Source organism: Pseudophryne corroboree, chromosome 3 (assembly GCF_028390025.1).
Source record: "Pseudophryne corroboree isolate aPseCor3 chromosome 3, aPseCor3.hap2, whole genome shotgun sequence".
Lineage (NCBI taxonomy): Eukaryota > Metazoa > Chordata > Amphibia > Anura > Myobatrachidae > Pseudophryne > Pseudophryne corroboree.
In genome coordinates, this window is record NC_086446.1 from 339552541 (window position 1) to 339571294 (window position 18754).

The 18754-nt window shown below is 45.5% G+C and overlaps 2 protein-coding genes across 7 annotated transcripts in view; one reads left to right on the forward strand and one right to left on the reverse strand.

The window, feature by feature from the left end:
• Positions 1-6203: 6203 nt before the first annotated feature.
• On the reverse strand, positions 6204-16350 carry NFE2L1 (NFE2 like bZIP transcription factor 1). Of its 5 annotated transcripts, none has more exons than XM_063959620.1 (6): positions 16244-16350; positions 14341-14909; positions 10494-10685; positions 8952-9026; positions 8708-8866; positions 6204-8492 (listed from the first exon to the last, which is right to left on the reverse strand). In XM_063959620.1, exons 2-6 carry the CDS (start codon positions 14833-14835, stop codon positions 7212-7214), a joined length of 2202 nt encoding a protein of 733 aa, XP_063815690.1. In that variant the 5' UTR covers positions 14836-14909; positions 16244-16350; the 3' UTR covers positions 6204-7211. The 5 variants fall into 5 exon arrangements, with proteins under 5 accessions (XP_063815690.1, XP_063815688.1, XP_063815692.1 ...); XM_063959618.1 differs by lacking the exon at positions 16244-16350 and adding an exon at positions 15724-16176; XM_063959622.1 differs by lacking the exon at positions 16244-16350 and adding an exon at positions 15495-15697.
• Positions 16351-16432: 82 nt separating this feature from the next.
• COPZ2 (COPI coat complex subunit zeta 2) overlaps positions 16433-18754 on the forward strand; it is a 324698-nt gene continuing 322376 nt past the window's right edge. Inside the window, exon 1 of one of the 2 annotated variants that reach the window (XM_063959624.1) lies at positions 16433-16678. In XM_063959624.1, coding sequence (XP_063815694.1) covers positions 16664-16678 — 15 coding nt within the window. In that variant the 5' untranslated portion in view covers positions 16433-16663. The remainder of the gene's footprint in view (positions 16679-18754) is intronic. The other variant, XM_063959623.1, reaches the window with a different exon arrangement.

Genomic DNA, 18754 nt, shown 5'->3' on the forward strand with positions numbered 1-18754 from the left:
TGAGATTGACAAAGTTCATATTGTTCACAGCCCATGGGAAGAAAATTAAGCTTTAAAAGAAACCTTTTATGTGCTTAGCACCAATTTTGTTAAAGTAAGCATACATTTAAGAGTCTTCACAACATTTACCACCCTTCACATTTTGGGCGCATAAAAGAAGGAATCTTCATCTGTTGGATGGGACTTTCTCAACTATTTTTCTTTTCAATATTCACAAATGGAAGCAGAAGTTTAACATTATTACACTATTGCATTGGTTTTTATTTTTATTCCATTTTCACATATATAGCCAAATTCATCTGAAATATGAAATAACTATATCATAAACCGTTGTTGGACAATCTGAAACACAAGTAAGATCATTTTTTTTCTTCTGTTAGGAAAATCCACTGTACTTGAGAATCTAGGAATGCTCCTAAATGTGACATCCTGTAAAAAGGAGATAAGTAAGACTTCTTCCAGTTGATGAGCCAGCTTGTGCTTGTAGTAAAGGAATGATCAGCTGAGAATGGTATTGGAGAACCTCCGGAGAATGTGCCAGAAGCAACAAATCATTTAGATACAGAAGAATTCTGCGTCCGGAGCTGGGCTGCCATAACTGCAATAATTTTTTGGTAAAGACCCGAAGGCTTGTAGAAATAGCGAAGGGCCATGCCTGAAATTGATAATGTTGCTGAAGGACAGCAAACCTGAGGAACATTTGATGACTGGGAGTAATGGGCACATGTAGGTATGCATCCTGATATCCAGAGACACCATAAAATCCCCGGGCTCCAATGCCAGGACAATGCAGCGGAGGGTTTCCATACAAAACCTGGGTACTCTGATAAACCTGTTGAGTGACCCGAAATTGAGAATAGGCAGGTGAGAACAATATGAATTCTAAAACTACAAAAAAAAAGTGGCGCAAAAACCAGTCCCTCGAGGTACAGAAGGAACCGGTATGATCACCCTAGTGCAGCAGAGTGTGAATGGCACTCTGGAGGGCCAGGGCCTTTTGTAGGGTCTCTGAGGACCTGTACAAAATAACGGATGTGGGGGCAACTCAGGAATGTGAAAGCCTACCCATGAGAAACCACATCTCGTACCCAGTGTCAAAGTCGAAAAATATTGCAGTACACACATCACGTATAAACTACACACAGATGGCCTCCGCGCGTGAACTTGTTCTGTCGTGCGTGCACATATTTGCAGTTTGCGTATGATCGCTCCCGCGGTCCTGCGCATTAGCGCGTGGTTTGGGTATTTACGGTAGAGTTTGTGAACGCATGGAAGGCTATCAAAACACATTACATATTTAATCCAAATAGTGCACATTTTACACATAGCCTCCCTGCACCACAGCAGCAAGTTACAACAGTTTAAATGGTTTCAGAACAAAGGGATTCACCTTTACAGAATAGGAGGGGACAGAACAAGGTTATAAGGTGGTGTTTGGTATCCAGCTGAAGGGTATTTTAAGGGTAACATTCCGGTGTTGGTTTGAGAAAGATTGCATGTTCCTGCAGATAGTTATGTGCAGGAGCAGAAAATGGATATAAACTGTATTTACTGTACATTATGTATGTGGCGGGAATCCAGAGGAGACCACCCACAAGAGCAGTTGGGAAAGACATTGCCTACCTATTCAAACCGACCTATGACCTCTCCTGTACTGTAAATGTGCATTCCTGTGTCCAATGGACAAAGAGATTACAGTATCTATTGTATTGCTTTTTGGAAGAATTGTATAAAGAGAGCTGCTGCAGGCCTGGTCAGACACAAGACTCACAAAGTTATCTATCAGATGACCGAGGACCGGACGGGTTGCGCAAGCTTGTCCACTCACGTATGTACCATTGAATGTAGCCATTTACTCTGTTATATTGTATTGTATTATAACCCCCTTTCAGCAATAATCCACTGTGGTGTCGGAACCCAGCGGTAAAATCACAATTGGGGTCGTGTCTTCATTGCCCTGCTAAGGTTTAAAGCATATTTTCATTGCATTGCATAACTGTTCAGGGTTTGTGGTGTATCTCTGGGTGTGTACGCGCTGTGAGTACTTTGTACCGTCAGCGCGGCGTTTGTACGCTTAGTCCACACTCCGTACGGGACTTTGTACGCTAATAGCGTACAAAGTGCGCAGAGTGTGTGTTAAGTACAGCGGCCGCAGCGGCTCCATGGTAAAGTGTATTTAAGGTGTGTTTAAGGTATAGCTTTCTTTCCTAAGGATAGTTTCAGCATTATCACCAGGCATCTGTAGTGGTCCAACGCCAAGATGTTGCAAACCGAACAAGTCGGTCTCCCACCCTGGGATCCCCCAGGAGAAGGCCCACCCCACCAGGTGGAGGGTTTTTCATCAGACTTGGTGGCTGGACATCAGGTAGCCCAAGCCTGTTTAGTATGGGACTTGGTGGTCTTGTGTGAGGTAGTCTGCCTTGTAGAGGGCTGACCTTTAGCCTTACCCTGGAGGCGAAAGGAAGAAGTCGGAGGCTTTGAAGTAGCCACTGAAGGCAAGAAAGCAGATTTAGACGCTGCCAAAGTAGCAACTATCTTGTCCAACTCTGCGCCAAATAGTATGTTCCCAGAGAAGGCCAGCGATTCAAGGGCCTTCTTGGAACCAGTATCCACTTTCCAGGAGCGTAGCCATAGGACTCAGATGACCACAGAGGTTGGAAATGCCTTGGAAGCAAAGATCCCAGTATCCAACACTGCTTCTCCCAGCTAAGAAGCTGCTTCTCAGATATGAGATACGTGGGACAGATGCTCCCTGGTAGCAGCTGAAGGGAGACTTATAGTGCGTCCACCCAGCCTTCGCTACCCAGGCCGAGGTCATAGCAGGTCTAGTAATAGCACTTGTAAGGGAATAGACAGACAGACTTCAGCCAGGTTTTAATTTTTCTGTCTGTGACTTCCTTTAGGGAGGATGCTGACGGTACATGTTGCACAGAGCTTCTAACTAGGCACACTACATGAGAACCAACTGTAGGGAGAACTTCCCACTTAGCAGGTGAGAGAGGGTACAAATACGCCAGGATTTTTGGAAGCTGAAATCGTTGGCCAGGACTCCATGCTTCACGCATGAGTTCAATGAGCTGATCCTACTGAAGGAATTCAACGGGGAACATCCACTGTAGAATATTTTCCACACGTGAGGCACTTTGGCGGCGAACAGTCTGCACCCTGTAACATTTGCTGAAAGGCGGCAGATGTTTGAGCCAGATTCAGAACAGAGTGTGAGAAAACATCCATCGAAGGAGGATGCATATGGGAAGCAGGCTGTGACTGTTGTGGAAACTGTATTGTAAGAGGCAGTGTGTGGGCTGTTAAGGGGTTAACACCTGAGAGTAGGAAGCCACCCCGAATGGCTCCTGGACAGTAGCAGACTGGTGAGGGAGAAAATAATTAGGACACAAACCACCCTGCACAGGATCCTGAGGGAATAAGCCCACTGAATAGGACCTGCATGTAACCAGCCTGCTTATTACCTTTGCCTTTAGAAGGCATAGCAATGGTATACAATCAGCACACAATAAGTGTATAACCAGTAATGCAATGTAACACCCATCACAAATATAAGTAAACATGAGGTACTTTTGAATCCCTATAAAGCCGTTATTGTGGATTAGGAAAGGAGTAAAAGAGGACCGATATAGCCAACAGTAGAAACTGAGACAGTGGGCGAGATTCAAATGTTATCGCGGGTCCCCACACCCAGCTATTCAAACGTTTCAGATGGCAGACGCAAGGCCTTAAATTTCAGCTCGCTACCCCCAGGACTGGCAAGCTGAAATGCGTAAAAAGTGACCCATTTTGACACCAATTGAATATCGCACTGTGATCTCCCATCAATTTAGAGGGAAGATCGGGCACAATTAAACAATTGAATTCCCCAAGCAGAGCTAGCACAAATCACATACAATGCATATAAATATATTTGCAGTGGGCACTAAATAAAATTACCCAAGCCGCATTGGTTGGGTAGGATCAGTGCTGTATAACCTGGCCCTGGGGAGACGTATACAGAGAAACTGGACCCGACAATCCTGGAGAACTGCAGCTTTAGCTCTGCTTATAAAATGGCTGCTGAGCATCTCACAGTGTAAGGTGAGGAGAAGCATCTCAGAGGCTAGAAGCCTCTGTGTGGAATCACGCCACTAGCTGGGGGAGGGCCCACCGAGGAAGAGCTTACTACTCTCCCCCCCCCCCCCCCCCCTCCCCCTCTTGCTGACTTTACCCTCTGGGGCAAGTGGCCTCTCAAAGGTCCACGGTACCAGTAGCAATTGCCCTGGTGGACTAGTGGGGGTTCTGGACGCCCAATCAGTCTCCATAACCAGAGAAAAAGGCTGGTAAAGGACACGGGGAACATATCTCTCTCTCTCTCTCTCTCTCGGGCTCCCATGGGGGCAGCTAGCAGAGCACTGGTGGTCCTCGCCGTAATCACTGGACCACTCACCAGTGTTGCGGTGCCAGCAGGAAGTTGGAGTAGAAGCACTGGCATCCTATAGGACTGCCTAGCGCTGTTTGCCCAGTAGTAAATAGAAAAGAAATCCTAATATAAAAAGGTTGGTGTTGCAAAAAGCACCTCCATGTTGAAAGATGCATCCGGCTCCTGCAGACACCTACCTAAAAACTGTCAGACAACGAGATATAAGGGAGGAGCCGAGGCATCCTGTGACTTTTAAAACCTTTAACTGTTTGGTGCCTGGTACTCCAACCACCTACACCCCAATGTCATCCCTGTGGAGACTATGGACCCTGAAGCGGTAGATGAATGAAGTACAGAGCTTTTGTTGAGCTTGGAACAAAGTAGGTAGATCTAATGTACAGGATAAAGAGCAGCATTCAAAACATGGTAGCATTAGCTTTGAGTTTCAATATAATTTGTAAGGGAGACAATACATTTATGAATTTTATGCAACATTAAAATTACTAAATTAACATTGAAGCTTGTAAACCTGAAATTTGTAACCCCCTCGACTGCCAAGAGTGAGTGGCACTCAACAATAGATGCACTCCATTAGAAGACATATGTAATACATATACGTTTCATGACCTTTTAATGCAAGGACCATTAGTTGCTTAGAGAAGATAGGTGGTTTCACCATTAGCACTGGAAGTGATTCTTAAATGTAAATATGGCTAAGTTAGTAAAATCCTTACCAAAGTGATTATAGTAAACGGACTTGAAAACTTAACTGAATGCAATGATGTCCTTAGTTATAATTACCGTAGATCCTTAGGATGTTGATTATCCATAGAATTTTCCTGGCTGCTATTCTTGGTGTCAGGAATAAATCCCCTTTCCCCACCGGAGAAACTAATACAGTAAAAATGGGGGTGTTCTGTCTTCCTTTGGATTAACACAATTAGGCTGTATAAAAAAAGGTTAACCTTGGTGTGTTTCCCCCACTATCATGTCACTACTCTCAGGAACAGGAGAGACTGATTCCAACTGCTCCAGAGAAATATCAACTGATTTGCAATGAGAGAGAAGTAAAGTCTGAAACATTGAAATAATAAAGAAAATAAAATGGGGGGGTTTGGGGGCTGAGTAATTGGTATGGTGGTCCTATTTTTAATTTTCTCCTCCTAAGAAATTTGTCTTTTCTGGGTTAGAGGTGAAAACAATACAAATATGTCACTTTGTTATATATCAGTGTCAACGGCCAGAGCACCTTCTGTATTTGATCTTCAAATCCACACATGGACATGTAGGAGGTAGGGAGTTGTCTTCTCTATAAACCAGTTTTAATCAACAAGATATTTGTAATAAATATTTAGCTGTTTTTACACTACTTAATATTTCACAATTCTATAGTACACTCTAATTAATATAAATATATATCTATATCTATCTATCCAACGTGCCATTCACATTGTAATTCTGTCAGCTAAAAACATCATTTATAGATACTTAGCAGTAAGTCAAAGTATTGGCCTATACAGTCTCTGGTCCTGAACAATATCGGATTTTAGAATAGTCAGAGAAAGCGCTTTGTAGGAACTGGCTATTCAGTGTCTAAACTTTCCAATTTGTATACACCTTTAGTGATAAAGATCATCTATTTAGCAGTGTCATTTAAGCAACTATGTTAAAAAAAAAAATATATGCAACTACTTATAAAGCAAAAACTTTTCAGCTAGTTAAATACAGTATATTTTTACTTTTTTTCTTGACAAACATGCAATCAAATAAATTGTATTAGGTCTGCGGAATCTATTGTAAAATCATTTTATTTCAAATAGAAAAAAAAAAAATTTAAATACAAAAAAAAAAAAAAAAAAAATTCATACATTGTTGAACTAGTTCCAGGATGATGTATTATGGAACGTGCATAGTTATCACTCTGCAAACTCTAAACCTAACTCATCACATGAATGTTATAGAATAAATTTAGGATTCAGTGAATAACTGTTACTCCCTTAATGAACAGAATTCTTGCTACTTAACATAGTAGTCCAAAATATACACACGCATACACCACCCGATCCACCTTGCAGGAATCTCTGGGTGTTGCTGTAACTGGTTCATAGACCATGTGTGATTGGGTCATGCCCTGTCTGGCAATTTGAGGCTCATAAATCTTTAACATGGGAAATTGTTGGAATTAAACCACTACACTTTCTTTGTTGCAGACAGCAAATTTAAAATTGCACTGCCAGAGATTTCTGAGCACATTAAAAAGGATGTTGTATTTTTACATGCTAGTCACTTACAGGAAACGCTCTGCTATAAAGAAGTGGAAATCAGTACTAAGCTTTTTGAGGCTCAGAGTCTCTCTACCAGTTAAGTCACTAATCCCAAACTGCTTATACACTACAAACTCTCTTAGACCACAGTGCCAGATGTCTGCTCAGAAAAAGCCACACTGACACCACTCACCCTCATGCATGTTGACTGTTCGATTGCTGACACATACTTGCCTACATTTTAGACATTAAGAATTAAAAACAAAAAAGTAGTTGTCACCCTCCCTTTGTCGGCTTCTTATGTTTACGATTCCTGGGCATTCCTCTGCCTTTAGGCCCGACTGGCGACCTCCGCATTCCTGGGCAAACGGGGCCCCGACGCAGACAGGACACAGCCCCTGGCCCTCAGTATGTGTAGACATCTACCTCATCACTCACTGGGGTCAGTCTTGTGTGAAAGGTTTGATACGGAGGCCTGAATGAAAGCACAGCCCACATCCCATGTCCTGTAATATTCCAGAATTCAAATAAAGATATCACTTCCTCCTGTCCTTTCTCTCTGGACGCCGGCTTTGCTGTCCCTCAGCATTGCGTGGCATGAGTACTACATTGCCATTGTTGGTGTAGTGCAAGGCATATCGTTGAGGAGAGTATGGCCGACCTTCTTGGTCTCTTAGCTGGCTAAACACTTCCTGATACAAGTTCTCCACTTCCTGTTTCATTCTCTGTAGTGATCTCAAGTTTTCTCCTTTTACTCGCAACTGAGCGTTACGTTCTCTGCTTAAACGTTTCACCTCCTGCTCCAGGTTCAGAATTGTGTCCAACTTTCTTTTGCGGCAGTTTTGAGCAGCCATCTTGTTCTTTCCACGTCTGCGAATATCCCGCACTAAGCAAAGCTGTGCATCGCTAAGTTGATACTTAGTAAGAAGCTCATTAAACTCCTCAACAGGCAGATGTATAATTTTTTCATTACTGAATGGTATCTTCATAGCTCTAGCTCTTTGCTCATCTCGGCCTGCCTGCCTATCTAAGAATCCGGTTTGTCTTTGACTGTCCCTCCCTATCATAGGCTGTTGCTGCTCCTCTGGCTCCTCAGGCATCATATTGTAGGTATGATTGTGTCCAACATGGTCAAGAAAAGGAAAGCGCTGAAATCGACCAGGATCCTGGGAACTCATTCGACAAAACTTGCTGTATTCTGGTTGGTACCCACTTGCCTCCTCAGATTCCTCAGGCTCAATCATCTCAGAGTCAGAACTGTATCCTACTGCTCCCTCCTCAGAGAAGGAGGATGATGAGCAGGAAGAGGAGGAGGAGGAGGAGGAGGTGGTGGAGGAGGAGGAAGAGGAACTCTCAGACCCACTAGGAGATACTGGACTACGGTGGGAATCAAGAGAGAGTCCAGAATCTGAATCTAACTCTTCCTGGAGTTGTGAAGCTTGTACCTGGCTGAAGCCTTCCTCCAGTGCCAACTCCATAAGACTGATTTCATCCAGCAAAGCCTCACCCAGGATTCCACCAAGTGGGTCCTGAAGAACAGTGTTTGTCTCATTGGCTGTGCTGTTCAGTTGTGAGGGGAAAAGAATTCCTGTTATATTGGTAAATCCAAAAGTGGAATTGAGGTCAGAAGAGTTATGGGAGGAGAGCTGAGGCAGCGGGGACTCAGAGATTGGAAATGGTTCCATTGTAGGAGTGTAGAGTGAAAGGTTTTGAGAACAGCTTTGAAGAGACACCTGATCTAGGGTCCCATTTTGCTGGAGTGAAGGATCCAAGTTCAGGTATAAAGGATCGTCAACTGAACAGTTGATATCCATGGGCTAGGAAAAGAAGAAAAAAAAAAAAAGAAAGGATGAGGTCTTTATTAGTTGTACAGCATTGAACACCTCTACGCATGGCTGAGAGAGCAAAGAATGAAAATAAACAGGGAAAACAAATTATAATCACATTCAGAAAATAGAGTAAATTGATTGTAGCACACACATTAGTGTCCAGATTAAATATGCTTTGATTCATTGTTAAAAGCACTTTGTACCTGCATATCCATAATAGACAAAAGGTCCTGCCACTGCTCCTCCAGATCCACAGGTGTCTCCAAATTTGGAAGAAAAGGGGACAGGAGACCATCTGCCTGTTCTATAGCCACAGGACATGGATCCACATCCAATATACTTTGAGGGGCAGGAGCTGGAAACTGCATAAAGCAGAAGTCAGCCTGTCAAAATTGTTCAAGAGGTGATAAGGCACCAAAGTGAACAAGTCAGAGGACAATGAATTACCTCAGGAGAATCAGCAAACTGGAAAGTGTCCTCTAGAAGACTCAGGCATTCTGCCAAAGACATAGCTGTCTGACCCTGAAAAGACAAAAATGTCAGTAACGCAATAACAATCCGTATCTTCACAGCAATTTATTTGTGTGTAACATTCCAATGCAATATAACAGCGGTGGCCAACCAGCGGCTCTTTCATCCGCTGCATTCGGCTCGGCCGGTTCCTGGCTACCGCTGCCCGGCACACACACTTGTCTTGTCTCCGGCGGCGTCTCTTCAATTCAGAGCAGGTCTGTGAACCAGAGCTGACAGACCAGCAGCTGAGGCTCCTGATTGGCTCACGGACCGGCACCTAATTGAAGAGAGATACCGCCGCCGGAGAGTGAGGGGCAGGAGAGGCGCGTGCTGCTCTCTCCTCCCCTCACAAAACAGCAGCAGCACAGTGAGCAGCATGGGGGGGGACACGACGACGACATGTATAGCTGGCACTGGGGGGGGGGAGCATATATGTATAGCACGCACTGGGGGGGCCCATATATGTATAGTGCGCGCACTGGGGGGGCCCCATATATGTATAGCGCGCACTGGGGGGGACCCATATATGTATAGCGCGCACTGGGGGGCGGGCCATATATGTATAGCGGGCACTATATGTATAGCGGGCACTGGGGGGCGGGCCATATATGTATAGCGAGCACTGGGGGGCGGGCCATATATGTATAGCGAGCACTGGGGGGCGAGCCATATATGTATAGCGAGCACGGGGGGGTCATATATGTATAGCTGGCACTGGGGGGGGGTCATATATGTATAGCTGGCACTGGGGGGGGGGGGGGGGTCATATATGTATAGCTGGCACTGGGGGGGGGGGGTCATATATGTATAGCTGGCACTGGGGGGGGTCATATATGCATCTGGCACTGGGGAGGGGGTCGTCATATATGTATAGCTGGCACAGGGGGGGGGGGGGGGTCATATATGTATCTGGCACTGTGAGGACATATGTTTCTGGCACTGTGGAGGCACCCATATATTGGCATTTCTATATGTGGCACTGTACTGGGGCATTATACGTATGTGGCACTGTACAACATGACTAAAAATAGGGTTATGACACAAGGTCATACTCCTACAAACGACATACAGAAAGGTGTGCGCACAAAAATGGGGTGTGGCTTTGTGACAACTAGGCCACCCCCCCATTTTTGCAGGCACGCCTTTGGCGCGCACATGGTAGTTGCTCTTGCCCTTGACTACAGATCTTTTCTGGCTCTTTGCCTCTGACTGGTTGGCCACCCCTGCAATATAATATATCTGGCTCGCATAGTCCAAAGTATTTAATGGCACAAATGGGGGAAAGTTTGGTGTACTCAATCTTTCCCAACATATCTACTGTCATCGACCTTGGCATGATGGCTGTATACACTACAGAAGCATCTCCCCATAGAGAGAACAATGATCTCTAGGAGCTATCTCCTCGAAAATGCCCACAATTTAATGAGGAACAAATAGAATTAACACTTGTGTGCACATAGCCGAAGTGTCATTCACCTCATGTGGTACATTTTCTCCAGTCTCTCCATCCACTTGCACTCTGGGGTCCACAGATTCACTTCCTGGATCATCACCCAAGGACTCCCAAACATCTTCATTGTCCTTCTGATGCTGGCGACTCTCAAAATCTTCACGCCCAGCTCCAAGGTCAACGTCTTGAAGCCATAAAATATCTATTGGATCAACTTCCTGGAAAATGAGAAACAAACATTTCAGCATCCTCTTAGTAGATCGGGGTAAATCAGGGATCCAGAATTACTGAAAAAGTGAACAAGTCTAGACAAAGCACACCCTGTTTATGCTTCAGTGTAATTCAATAACTGGAACACTCTAGGTTGCGCCTTCGCATTACCACGCTATATCTAATCAAAGATATGAAGAAAACAGCTTTTGATAAAGTCTTTGATGCATAGTGCCATGTTACATAGTATATACTCAGTGGCTAGCTTACTGTTCAACGCAATGTAAAAAAACACCTCAGGCAGAAAACAGAAAGCACTTATTCTTCCTGTAAGTCAAGTCCTTGCACAGAATTTCAAGGTCACTCAAGTTTACAGTCTATTAAGATGTCATCAAGTCATAGTCATGTCAGCTGCATAAAAGCAGCATGAAAAAAAATCTGATGCAAGCTCAGACAACTAGAGCAAACAAAGCACACAGGAAACAGATGATATGGATCCGCACAGTTAGGAATTGTTCATAACCATTGCAAATACACATTACATATAAACAAAAAAACAAAAACACCCCACAAAACACATTGCCAACATACACCACATAGTCATATGACTGTCCTTTCGTGTGACACACATGAGCTCAGGAATCAGTGCTACAAGATAAGATGTAAACAGGTTATATGACTGTCCCTTGCTCTATATTGTGCAAGTGTGGACCAGACACCTGTCACCTCTGGTCATGCTGCCAGTTTGACACAAATAACAGCTGTCATTCCCTTCATCATCATTATCTCTCATTGAAGACTGCAGAGTTTTCTTCAGCCTACCCATTCACATACAATACTAAGAGCAACTAAAGCTAAAAAAACAGCTGCTCCTGTATGAGAAACAGAAACTACAGTATGTTACAACTCAAAACGCGGAAAAAAAGCTTGATGTATTCAACACTGTATTTTTAGAAACTTTCTAATACCAAGTCCATCCCTAGGGGATTAAGTCACAATTGCCAAGCTACTAAAGTTCACATTGTGTAACTTTTAAAAGGCAGCTGTGTTCTCAAATGTTACTAAACATACAAGTACAATAAATATAAAGCGTTATAATTAGAACAACATACATCTACCTCAGTTTCTATAAGCTAGACAAAGTTCCCAACCTCAGTCCTGAAGGCACACTAACAGTCCAGGGTTTAGCGATATCCATGCTTGAGCACAGGTGACTTAATCAGTACTACAGTTACTTTAATTTAACCATCTGTGCTGAAGCCTGGATATCAGTAAAATCTGCACTGTTAGTATGCCTTGAGGACGAGGTTGGGAACGCCTTCTCTAGTCTATAGAAATGGAGATAGATGTATTGTGTTCTAATTATAACGCGTTATATGGGGTACTCAATTGTTTGAAAAGTTAGTTGGGCGTCTGTTTTTTTGCTTATCTAATAGACAGAAAAAAAAACACAGACACCCAACCGACTTCTCAAACAATTGAATTCCATCCTATATTTATTGTATGTTTAGCAACATTTGAGAACACAGCTGCCTCAGTCCTCAAGGTACACTAACAGTCCAGGGTTTAGTGATATCCAGGCTTATAGGACCCTACACACTGGGCAATAATACTCAAAGATATGAACGATCTCGTTCATTAATGAACGAGATACCGTTCGTATCTTTGAGTGTGGAAGCACCAGCGATGAACGATGCTCGTTCATCGCTGGTGCCCCGTCGCCTGTGCATGCAGTCCAATATGGACGATCTCGTCCATATATGCCTGCACTTCTATGGAGCCGGGGGGAGTGAAGAAACTTCACTCCCGCCGTCACTGCCCTCCCGCCGCCAGGTCGGCCGTATCCCCCGTCGGGCTGCCAGACGGCGGATCGCTCAATGTGTAGGGCCCTTTAATCAGTGCTTCAGTTATTTTAATTTAACCATCTGTGCTGAAGCTTGGATATCACCCAAATCTGCACTGTTAGTGTGCCTTGAGTAGAGGTTGGGAATGCCTGGCGTTTTCTCAAAAGTAGAAGTCAAAGAAATACGGCGTAAATACTGTGAAACCGGAAAGGAAGGAGAAAACAAAACAAAACACAATTCTGCTCCATTTTAAAAAGTTTGTTTATTTTTGAGTATTTTACTCCATGTTCTGTGGGGGAGATGTCCCAAGCAGTGATAAAAGTGGAGAAGTTGCCCATGGCAACCAATCAGCATTTACGTAACATTTGTAATTGGCATACTATAAAAGTATACAGAGTAGCTGATTGGTTGCCATGGGTAACTTCTCTACTTTTATCACTGCTCAGTACATCTCCCCCTATGTTCTTTACTTTGGGGACTAAAATCCATAGAATCAACACATGCTTTTCTAATTTTCAACCATTTTCTAGGCTCTCCACGTTTGAGAGTACTGCCCAATGCAAAGTTCTACAAAAGATACACAAAATCCAGTGCAGACAAGCCTGTACAGTTTACACTGTATAAGAGAAAAGCCGGCACACTTCCCTTATAAATGTGACTGAGTGACTAAGTTACGCAACAAATACCTCACACAGGCAGACAGATCAAGTGCAGCTATAATCGCTCACACAACACTCAGACAGAGGAATCAAGGCCTATAATACAGAGGCGCTCTCAGGGTTGTGAAACTATAGGGGTTATCCAGGTTTATTAGCAAACCAAAAAAAGGACACAAATGGGCAAAACCATGTTGCACTGCAGGTGGGGCACATGTAACATGTGCATACAGCAGGGATGGGGAACCTTCGGCCCGTTGTTGAACTACACATACCAGCATGCCTTGCTACAGTTTTGCTATTTGGCCATGCTGAAACTGTTGCAGGGCATGCTGAGATGTGTAGTTCAACAACAGCTGGAGGGCCAAAGGTGCCCATCCCTGGCATAGAGATTTAGATTTGGGTGGGGTATAGGTTTCTGTGCAGGGTAAATACTGGCTGCTTTATTTTTACAAAGCAATTTAAATTTCAGTTGAACACACCCCACGTTACATCTGCCCCACCTGCAGTGCAACATGGTTTTGCCCAGCAGCGCTCTTTTTAAGACTGCTAGCAACCCTGCATAAGGCCCTATATAGGAGCAGATGCATTATGCCTGTAGAAGTGATAAAGCAGTGATAAGTGGAAGGCGATAACGCACCAGCCAATTAGCTCCTGTCATTTTTCAAAATCGGTAATAATTGTCTGGTGCGTTGTATTAAGCCTGGAGAAGTGGAAGGTGATAACGCACCAGCCAATTAGCTCCTGTCATGTTTCAAATCGGTAATAATTGTCTGGTGCGTTATCACCTTCCACTTCTCCAGGCTTAATACATCTGCCCCTATGTCTGTTTTAGGTTAGAATGTTCATAATAAACCTAAGGTCTCAGCTTCTGACTATTGTGTTCTTTGATAATGTCTGTGCACCAGATGAATGGCTCCTGTATTCTATACTTAAGGTTAGTTCACCTTATGCTCAGAGTTTGGAGTAATATAAGGTCACACTATTCATGTCTGCACTGCAGAATGCTCACGTTTTACATATCAAGCCCGCTGAACAACCTCTCTCAGTGCTTGAAATCCTGTGTAAACACACAGAGGAGCTTACAAAACAGCACGTGATTCTGCTCTGCTATCCTTGTTCTGTGTAGTAACATTGCCTTAACCCACCCACACTTTCCTTACCTCCTTGTTCAGCTCGGAACACTCAGACTGTGCAGTTGCTCCTAACTCATCACCATGTCCTTGTACAGTCTCTATACTGTCTCTGAGGCTGTTCCCGGATGTTGAGAGATCCTGCGGGCTGTCTGGAGATCTGCTAGAGCCAGTCTGAACACTGGACACAGAGGTTTCTGCCTCCTTGTGTACAAGCCATGCGTCAAGCTCTGTGCTGGGCACTTGCAGCCTATCAAGCGCTCGCATACGGCTTAGAAGTCTACGGGAAGTGAAAAACTGGTCCAAATCCACACTCTTCGGGTGTACTGCATAGCCATCAGAGGTCCCTCGGAGACTGTGGAACTGAGTCTGTGTATACGCTGAGGTGGGCCCAAGGATGATCTCATGCAGTGGGGGCAAATGAGAGGGCAGATATGAGTCTAGGTCTACACGCACACCCATCAGGCTCAAAAGAATGGTGAACTGGATTAGACCCTCCGTCAGATACTTCTTCAAAGACAGCATGTCTGGGAGCCCCGGAAAGCAGGGACCCCCAACACTCACACTTCCCAACACTCAGTGATCCGTGCAGATTTTTCCTGGGGGGAGGGAAAAGTGTAAAGACATATTAGAGACCGACACATCAGATACAGTATATGAAACCAAGTGATTGCATTACATGAAAAAGCACCTGTAAGCTATTAGTCTCCAGGCATCATTGACAAACCACATTTTCCTGTATGACCTAGAATAATTAAATTTGCATCTTTCAATGATGAAAGATAGTTCACGCCTACAATGCAGTTTCAGCCCTCACAACAAAGTCTAGTCCCAAGTCTGTACACATAATATACATTAGTTCCAGGTAACCACTGTATACAAAACCATAGACAAGGAATGGGACACACACACACACACACACACACTACAGTACAGTCTGGAATCACCAGAAGCTTCTGTAAGCTATTCGCCATCCCTGCATCAGGTCTTATCTCAGGACATCTCTCTACCTTCACTCCACAGCAGCCCGCACAGAGTAATCATCCTGCCTCACTGCAGTGGCCCAGCCTCTCTAATGCCCCTCTCACCCACTTGGTCTTATATATAACCCGCACTCAGCAGCTTCCTCCTGTCCCTAACATAGGCAGGAAGATGGTGCAATGTGTGGGCGTGTGGCAGCATACCTTTGCGGGGTGTGCGGGTATCGGGTCACAGGCACGCAAAGGTGCGCCCCGGTATCATTCGCTGTATTAGCGCAGCACAGAGACTGCCGCACGCCTGAGCGTCACCTGCTCTTCCAGCACGATAGCTGACACACACCGACCGCTGGATACAGTTTCTACCTCGCTGCACAGATCTCGGTACCATCCTAGCTAGTATACCAGATCGGCATGCCTGGTGACCACACCGTACCTGCTAGACTGCGATAAACTCCCCGGTTACGCCGCTCTCCCTCCTCGTGCATCCGCCACCCGTGTACCCGCTGTCTCGACTATCACTTCCGCATCACCCGGCAACACAGACATTCCGAGCGTCCACCAATCACACGCCTGCCTGCAGAAATTGGCGGCTAACTGACACCAAAGACAGCCAATCAGATCAGAGCAGTGCCTTAGTCGCGCAGTGACAGGCTGGAGGGAGACCACACCACCCAACCGTCACTGACAGCTGAGCGGCAAATCACACTCCACAGCGCCAACTGGCCAGCGGTAACGTCACTGACTGACTCTGGTCTACACCAATCGGCTGCCAGGCCTGCTTTCCCTTCTTTCAGCCCTGCTCTGTCTCCCGGACTGCCCCGGTCCGCGGTACACTGGTCATTTGTCAGCCTCGACCGCAATTCTGTACATAGAGGAGAAGCAGCGAGAGGTCATAAACGCGCGCAGGCCCTCACAGTGACTTGCAAAAAAAAAAAAAAAAAAATACGTCTTACGTCACACGTTCTAGAAACTTCGGTTGCTCCCAACGTCACTTCGTAAACAGCATTCTGACGTCCTAGAGATGGGGCTGTGGCAGAGGCGGAGTATAGTGTCACTGACGGTGTTAAATGTCGCATGGGCAGTGGCGCACAATTACGTCTATTTGTAGACCAACCCAGCGCGAGCCCAAGTAGTTGGCTCTGCCAAAATGGCTGCTGCAGGGAACCAAAGAGCGACTCTACTGGATTAGGCTTCAGAACGAGCACGCGTGTTGTTACGTACGGCAGCGTGTAATAGCCGGTTCTGTGTGTACAGGCAGCAGTCTCTTCCTTACGCCCCAGCCTGTGCGACATACAGCAGCTGCTCACACACAACAGGGCGGGGACTTTGTTACAGGGATTTCTAGTCAAGTGTCAGTGCCAGACGTGAGCTACATGGAGAATTTACCGGTAGTAGAACAACTAACATGCAACCTATTCTGTGTGCAAATAAATAACCGCTAAATATATTTATAGTCTACACTCTAATCGCTGGTTAACAGCCCAGACGTAGTTCACATACTTATACACCAACAACTTTTCTCTATCGTCCTAGTGGATGCTGGGGTTCCTGAAAGGACCATGGGGAATAGCGGCTCCGCAGGAGACAGGGCACAAAAAGTAAAGCTTTTTCCGATCAGGTGGTGTGCACTGGCTCCTCCCCCTATGACCCTCCTCCAGACTCCAGTTAGATTTTTGTGCCCGGCCGAGAAGGGTGCAATCTAGGTGGCTCTCCTAAAGAGCTGCTTAGAAAAAGTTTAGCTAGGTTTTTTATTTTACAGTGATTCCTGCTGGCAACAGGATCACTGCAGCGAGGGACTGAGGGGAGAAGGAGTCAACTCACCTGCGTGCAGGATGGATTGGCTTCTTGGCTACTGGACATCAAGCTCCAGAGGGACGATCACGGGTACAGCCTGGATGGTCACCGGAGCCACGCCGCCGGCCCCCTTGCAGATGCTGAAGACAGAAGAGGTCCAGAATCGGCGGCTGAAGACTCCTGCAGTCTTCAAAAGGTAGCGCACAGCACTGCAGCTGTGCGCCATTTTCCTCTCAGCACACTTCACACGGCAGTCACTGAGGGTGCAGGGCGCTGGGAGGGGGGCGCCCTGGGAGGCAAAATGATTACCTATAAAGGCTAAAAATACCTCACATATAGCCCTAGAGGCTATATGGAGATATTTAACCCCTGCCTAATTTCTCTAAATAGCGGGAGACGAGCCCGCCAGAAAAGGGGCGGGGCCTATCTCCTCAGCACACGGCGCCATTTCCTCTCACAGTTCCGCTGGTCAGGACGGCTCCCAAGTCTCTCCCCTGCACTGCACTACAGAAACAGGGTAAAACAGAGAGGGGGGGGCACATTTATGGCGATAATTTGATATAACAAAGCAGCTATAAGGGAGCACTTATTATAAGGCTATCCCTGATATATATATAGCGCTTTTGGTGTGTGCTGGCAAACTCTCCCTCTGTCTCCCCAAAGGGCTAGTGGGTCCTGTCTTCGTTAGGAGCATTCCCTGTGTGTCTGCTGTGTGTCGGTACGTGTGTGTCGACATGTATGAGGACGATATTGGTGTGGAGGCGGAGCAATTGCCAAATATGAGGATGTCACCCCCTAGGGAGTCGACACCGGAATGGATGCCTTTATTTATGGAACTACGGGATAGTGTCAACACGCTAAAGCAGTCGTTTGACGACATGAGGCGGCTGGACAATCAATTAGTGCCTGTCCAGGCGACTCAAACACCGTCAGGGGCTGTGAAACGCCCTTTGCCTCAGTCGGTCGACACAGACCCAGACACAGGCGATGACTCCAGTGGTGACGGTGACGAATCAACCGTATTTTCCAGTAGGGCCACACGTTATATGATTTTGGCAATGAAGGAGGCGTTACATTTAGCTGATACTACAGGTACCACTAAACAGGGTATTATGTGGGGTATGAAAAAACTACCTATAGTTTTTCCTGAATCAGAAGAATTAAATGACGTGTGTAATGAAGCGTGGGTTGCCCCTGATAAAAAACTGATAATTTCAAAGAAATTATTGGCATTATACCCTTTCCCGCCAGAGGTTAGGGAGCGCTGGGAAACACCTCCTAGGGTGGACAAGGCGCTAACACGCTTATCTAAACAAGTGGCGTTACCCTCTCCTGAGACGGCCGCACTTAAAGATCCATCAGATAGGAGGATGGAAAATATCCAAAAAAGTATATACACACATGCAGGTGTTATACTACGACCAGCTGTAGCGACTGCCTGGATGGGCAGTGCTGGGGTAGTTTGGTCAGAGTCCCTGATTGAAAATATTGATACCCTGGACAGGGACAATATTTTACTGTCGTTAGAACAAATAAAGGATGCATTTCTTTATATGCGTGATGCACAGAGGGATATCTGCACACTGGCATCACGGGTAAGTGCTATGTCCATTTCGGCCAGAAGAGCTTTATGGACGCGACAGTGGTCAGGTGATGCGGATTCAAAACGG